The following is a 7,094-nucleotide window of genomic DNA, read 5'->3' on the forward strand; positions in this document are numbered from 1 at the left end:
ACACTTCATCCTTAGCGTATAGGAGGTGGCCCTTCTTGCCAAGAAAAACCCCTCATATACACTTTCTGCTTCTCTGCTTGCCAATAAAAATGTACATATTTCCATTCTTAAAATATCTGCCTCTACTAACCTAGATAGCTATCTTTCCTCCTCCCTTTTTCTGGATAAACTTGAAAAAGTTAATCTATACTTGTGCCTTGATTTTCTCACCTCTTGCTCTTCCAAACCCTCTGCAAACCACATTATTCAATTGAAAGAGTCATATACAAAGTGATCAAAATGTCCAATTTCTAAATCTAATGGACTTTTTTGTCTTCATCTTTATCTCTCAGGAGCCTTTGACCTCATTAATCACCATTTCCTGAATGCTCTCCCATGATAATGGTCTCTTCTGGTTCTCCTATGTGCCTGACTATTCTTGGATCTCCTTTGCAAAATCTTCATCTAGGTCATGCCCACTAACTTTGGGGGACCCAAGGAGCCCTTATTCTTTTTCTTTTATATTATCTTACTTGACAATCTCATCATCTACTAGGAACTCAGTTATCATTTCAATCCTTTTTTTCCAATAACACAGCCATTGCTGTTGTTCAGGCAAATTCTCATCACCTCTTTCATGGATTATTCCAAAAGCCTGCTGGCTGGTCTCTCTTTCAATCCTTGAAGTGCAGGTCTAACCTTGTTACCCTCTCCCCTCATTCAACCAATTCCATTGGCTCTATTATATCCAGGATCAGATATGAAACCCTGTTTGACATTTAAAGCCTTTCATACCTCATCTTACCACTTTTCCAATCTTCTTTATTTTATTCCTCTCCACAAACTATATAATTCAACTTGCTTTTACTCATACATGACCTTCCATCTACCTTATCCATTCCTTTGCACTGGCCATGCCCCAACACCTAGAATGTTCTTCCTTCTCATTTCTACTTCCTAGGTTATCTAACTTCCTTTAGGACTCAACTCAAATGCTACCTCCTCCAGAAGACCTCTCCTATACAATCCAAACCCTAGATGTAATAAATAATAGTGATGCCAAAAAATAAAATAAAAACATTTCAGAGGAGCCATTTGTAACATTAAAAAATGAACAGAAGCAAAGAGAAGGAAATTCAGAAGAAAGCATTAACAAGAGGGACAACTTTGAAAGTATTGAAATAGAGATTCATAGTTTCATATGAAATCCTGTATGTGTGTGTGTGTGTGTGAATGTTCTTCTGTGTGAATGGAAATGTGCTCTTTTGGTACAGAATTTTTTTTTAATCTAAAAAAATTCTTACAGATGCCTCGCAAAAGAGAATGAAACAATCACAGCCCCCCTAAATTGATAAATTGATTAAAAATAATTTCAAAAAGAAGAATTAAAAGTTAAATTAAAGCTCTTTAAGAATCAAAAGAATTTTTTAAATTTTTTAAAAGAATCAAAAGAGAGAATCAATTAGATGGTAGAGATTTTTTTTTTAACAAAACAGTAGGTACTCTGAAAAAGAGATGGAACTAAAAAATGCAGAAGATACAAAATGAAATATTTGAGTGAGGTCAAATGATGGAAAAACTAAACAAATTAGTTCTTGGTTGTTAATAAACCAAGACAATTAACTCTAATGACAAAGCTCAGCAAGACAATCTGAAGCTCATTGGGCTCCAAGAAAAATATAAGTAAATAAAAAGTTTTACTCATGTTTCAGGAAATCATGCAAGAAAATAGCCTAGACGTATTGGAAGTAGAAAGGACAATACAAATTGATAGAATTCACAAGACAGTCACAGAACCCCAAGTTTAACTTACCCAGAAATCTAATCAAGATCTTGAGCTTCAAGGTAAAAACACCACCAGCAGCAACACAAAAACTTGCGAGCAGTAAGGAGACACCTCATTTATCAAGGGATATGAGTTCAAATCACCAAGACTAAAAATTAACAATGAGAAATGAAAAAAAAATAGCTAGTATATTATATACTAAGGTGATGGAATCAAGATCTAGATGTCTATATAGCTATATATCCGTATATCTATTTCCTTATGCATCCACATAGCTACATAGATATGTAATATATATTATGGAACACAGATAAAGCTAATATCTACAATATATAATGTTACATTATTGTGATAATATATAACACAAATATACACAATATACAATATATATAAACAAATAGATAGACCAATGTACACATATATAAATTTCTTGGACATGGCCAATATGGGGATTTATTTCACTTTACTATTCATATTTATTACAAGGATTTTGTTATTTTTTAATAGAAGTACAAATAGGATGAAGAAGAAATAATTTTTTCTTAATAAAAAATGAACTTTATAACAAACAAATACAGCATACCAAAAATCTAAATAAAATAGCTTACTCTCAGAATAACATTCTGCAAAAAAAAAGGTTGAATTTTCAACAAAATATATAATATCCAGATTTCACCAGATACAAAGAACTCAAAAGGGTACGTATTGCAGGAATATTTCTCCCTAAAACTTCCCTACCCTTCCCTTTCCTATCTCCCAGATGAACATTTACCACCATCCTCCAATTTTTACCCCTTTGGAAAGGAATTCAAGGGTCCTGCTCCATTCACTACCTTCTTGATGGTTGTGGAATGGGCCTCTAAACCTTACCCACTACCAAGGATAGATCTGACCATTCACACCACTTGGATGACTGGGAAATCATCAACTACAATCTTTCCAAGTAAAATAGAGGACATTAAAGCCTTCCTGAGTTTTATCCTCTGCTCTTTTTTTTTTTAACCCTTATCTTCCATCTTGGAGCCAATTGACTCCAAGGCAGAAGAGTGGTAAGGGCTAGGCAATGGGAGTTAAGTAACTTGCCCAGGGTCACACAGCTAGGAAGTGTCTGAGGCCAAATTTGAACCTAGGACATCCCATCTCTAAGCCTGACTCTCAATCCACTGAGCCAACCAGCTCCCCCCATGCTCTGCTCTTTTAAGCCATCCCAAGGCCTTTCCATATGCCAATAGCTGAAACCTCTAGGGCAATGATGATGAACCTTTTAGAGACCAAGTGCCAGGCCCCCCTGACCCCCCCAGATACCAAGTGGCATAACATGTGCCCCCAGAGACCAAATGCCGTGCCCTGCCCCCCTATAGGGAAGAATCAAGGCAGTAGCAGGACAGATATTTATTCATTCCCATGAAGCTGAAGTTGTATCTTCCTTGTCTAGATCTGGGATTTCCCTCTAATAAATATTTTAGGATCTCTATCATTTTTGTCATGAGAACTACAGAACGTACTTTGGTTCACTTCTAACCTCATCCTGCGATCAAAAGTCTTTTCCTCTCTTTCAAGGCCTGTTTTCCTTTCTCAGAGTTGAGGTTCATGTGATCTATGTAACATGAGATCTGTAGAGTAATTTACAAATACCATGATGAGACATTTTGATAAAACTAAATGCCACGTAAAGCAAAACTGACCTTAAAATCAAGCTTCTATAGTCTTTCTTTGACTTTTATTTGTTCCTTTTATCTGAGTTATGTTGATTTTATCCTAACAATCTGTAGGTGAAAGCAGAAAGAATTAGTTCAAGGAAAGAAAAAAAAATCCATTGCCACAGACAAGTGCTTTTGGATTCCTGGCCCATATAAACAGCATTGGCTCCTTTGTTCCAATTATAATTATTACATTCCTAGGAGAACAAAGTAGGAATATTATTGCACAGGATTTTTCAGATTGACAAACTTAATCTAATGGCTTCAAAACTTTTTTGGCTTTGATGCTTAAGTCAAATTAGGAAAATCAATTAGGAAACCAAAATAATATGTTTTAAATTTTTCATAAAACAATGATTATCACAATAGAAAAACAATACCATTTTAGGATTGATGTGTACATTTCAGGACCCTTTTCCAGGCTCTGGTAATTGAAAATCACTGCCATTTCTTTGGAACAGGAAGTCAACTAGTACAACTTTGGAGGCAAAATTGCTAGGAGAAGATAATACTGCTGTGACTAGTAGAACTACTAATTCTTAAAACAATATTTCTTTTGGGCTATTTCATCCTCAGGGAGAAAGTTACCTTAGTCCCTATCTTGATCTATGTTTGGCTTAAGACTGATCTTTGAAAAGCTCTTTAGTGATCCTTCTAACTTGAATTGCTACATAAATAACACAGTTATTTTAATGAAATATCAACAAGTATCTATATGGACTACAACAGAAGTTGTACAAGGAAACTTAGATGTAAAGAGCCTGCTCTCAATCAACTTAATTTTCTATTTAGATCTCTTGACTAAAATATTTAACAAAGTGGTTTCTGATTTTTTTTTCATCCATACTCATTACATTTACATAATTACTTTCAAACATGTAATCTTTGATGTCTGATCAGGGATGAACTACAAGTGAAAGCTTTTTCACATTCATTACATCTGTAGGGTTTCTCTCCAGAATGAGTTTTCTGATGTTCTGTAAGGTGGGTGCTTCTACTGAAAGCTTTCTCACAATCACTACATTTATAAGGTTTCTCTCCAGTATGAGTTTTCTGATGTTCAACAAGGCGAGTGCTTAGACTGAAAGATTTTCCACACTCATTGCATTCATATGGTTTCTCTCCAGTATGAATTCTCTGGTGTTGAGTAAGGCGAGTGCTCTGGCTAAAGGCTGTTCCACATTCATTACATTTGTAGGGTTTTTCTCCAGTATGAGTTTTCTGATGTTGGTTAAAGTTGGACCAACAACTAAAGGCTTTCCCACATTCATTACATTCATAGGGTTTCTCTCCAGTATGAGTTCTCTGATGTTGAGTAAGGGATGAGCAATAACTAAAGGCTTTCCCACATTCATTACATTTATAGGGTTTCTCTCCAGTATGAGTTTTCTGATGCTGGTTAAGGTATGAACAGGAACTGAAAGCTTTCCCACATTCATTGCATTTATAGGGTTTCTCTCCCGTATGAGTTTTATGATGTTCAGTAAGGATTGAGTTTTGACTAAAGGCTTTCCCACATTCATTACATATATATGGTTTCTCACCAGTATGAATTATATGATGCCGAATAAAGGTTGAGCGATAAGTGAAAGCCTTCCCACATTCATTGCATTTATAGGGTTTCTCTCCAGTATGTGTTTTCTGATGTTCAGTAAGGTGTGTGCTGCGGCTGAAGAATTTTCCACATTCATTACACTTATAGGGTTTCTCTCCAGTATGAGTTTTCTGATGTTGAATGAGTTGGGTCCTCTGACTAAATGCTTTCTCACATTCACTACATTCATAGGGTTTTTCTCCAGTATGAATCCTCTGATGCTGAATAAGGTGCTTCTTTTGGCTAAATGATTTCCCACATTCATTGCATTCATAAGGCTTTTCTCCACTGTGAATTCTCTGGTGTTGAATAAAGGTTGATCGGTCACTAAAAGCCTTTCCACATTCATGGCATTCATAGGGTTGTGCCCCAGTATGAATTTTTTGATGTCGAATCAAGGGTGATGGATCACCAAAAGACTTTCTACATTCATCATATATGAATGGTTTTTCTTCAATGTGAATTCGCTGGTGACGAATAAGATCTGAATAGTAACTGCAGGCTTTCCCACATTCATTACATTTACAAGATTTCTTCTCTGTGTTGATTCTATGATGTTTAACTGTATCCAAGTTATGTTTGAAGTTCTTTTCATGTCCATCATATTTGTAAGGTTTCTCTCCTATAAAAAGTCTGGGTTGCTTTACTAAGTTTGAGCTCAGATTAAGGGTTTCCCCAAAACCATCACATTCAGGGCCTTTCTTCCAAGTAAGTGTTTTTCTATGCATTCCTACTTGATGCAATTGTTTTTCGGGTTTTCTCTGCAGGTTATCTATACTACCCTCAAATGCCAAAGTTTCTTCTAATGCAGAATTCCAAGATCCATCCATTTTAATTCTTTCCATCACTATGCCCTAGAATGATGATTCTTTGGAAATGTATTGCTTTGAAGTTGAAAGCTTCATCTCAGTCCATGTCTTCCAATCTGAAAGAAATTGAAAATACAAACGTTCCGCTTTCCTGTGTGAAGGAAAGGGAACTATTCTAGTGATAATGAGGTAATAAAACTGACAATACTGACTATATTGAAGATATGTTTTGACTATTCTCTGATATAGCTTGGCAGTCTGGGGAGAGGTTGGAAGGAAAAGCTGAAGCTAGGTAAGCAGTCAAGAGAAGGTATAGGAGAGAAACTATTTGAACTGAAAGCCTTTAACTAAATGGTGGAGAGGGTTCATGCTTTGTAGACAGAAACAACTAGAATGACTGGTGAGTTCATAAGTGCAGCCAAAGGAATTTTACCAACTTTCCTTTTTTCCTTAACTAGACTATTCATGATTGGCATATTCAAAAATGGCTATAGTCTTTTTACCCTAAATAAATGCAGCTGTGAAAGGCTCAAGTTCCCTTTCCTTCATTAATATAAAACACTTCTAAGCCAAACCTTCCTAGTTCACTTGGAATCAGACTGCATTTCTGAGAAGGCTAGTTGCCTAAAATTATTGTGTATGCCATTTCATCTCTAAAATCAAAACTATCATTGAAACCAATGGTGATAATAAGGTGACAGTCAGTCAGGGCATTTGAATAGTATTCCTTTCACTACAGTAGAACAGTTTGTATGCTATCAATAAATCCTATAGTTAGATCAATTGAGGATGGGGCTCTTAGTTCCTGAAATCCCAGTCTAGACTGGTGGAAGGTGAATCCAGTGTTCATAAAGAATGATAAGCTATCTAAGAGGTAAAGAAGTAAGGCAGAAAATTAGAAGACTAAGCCTATCTAGGGAAAGATAAGTAGAAATGTTAAGAATGAGGAATGTCTCTTGGGTATCTGCTTTTAAGGAAGTTCAAATTGTCAAAATCTTAGGGCAGTCAACCTGCTGCCAACTGCTACCTTTTACATACTATTCTACAAATTAGTCTTTCTAGAATGCTATTTTCTTCATATTACATCATAGAAAAGATTTTATTGTGTCACTCCATTGCCTATGAGATAAAAACTAAATTCTTCCCCATACTTATTCAAACATTTCCCACTATTTCCTGTCTACCATAGACTATATACTTCAGACTAATTAATCTCTTCATTGTCT

At 35.6% G+C, this 7,094-nt stretch overlaps 1 protein-coding gene across 1 annotated transcript; it reads right to left on the reverse strand.

Moving 5' to 3' along the window:
* Positions 1-2,253: 2,253 nt before the first annotated feature.
* LOC100012250 (zinc finger protein 184-like) lies at positions 2,254-6,240 on the reverse strand. The gene has a single exon (XM_016430786.2). It carries the CDS (start codon positions 5,902-5,904, stop codon positions 4,336-4,338), a length of 1,569 nt encoding a protein of 522 aa, XP_016286272.1. The 5' UTR covers positions 5,905-6,240; the 3' UTR covers positions 2,254-4,335.
* Between the last annotated feature and the right edge of the window lie 854 nt (positions 6,241-7,094).

The sequence above is a fragment of the Monodelphis domestica genome, chromosome 2 (genome assembly GCF_027887165.1).
Source record: "Monodelphis domestica isolate mMonDom1 chromosome 2, mMonDom1.pri, whole genome shotgun sequence".
Classification (NCBI taxonomy): Eukaryota; Metazoa; Chordata; class Mammalia; order Didelphimorphia; family Didelphidae; genus Monodelphis; species Monodelphis domestica.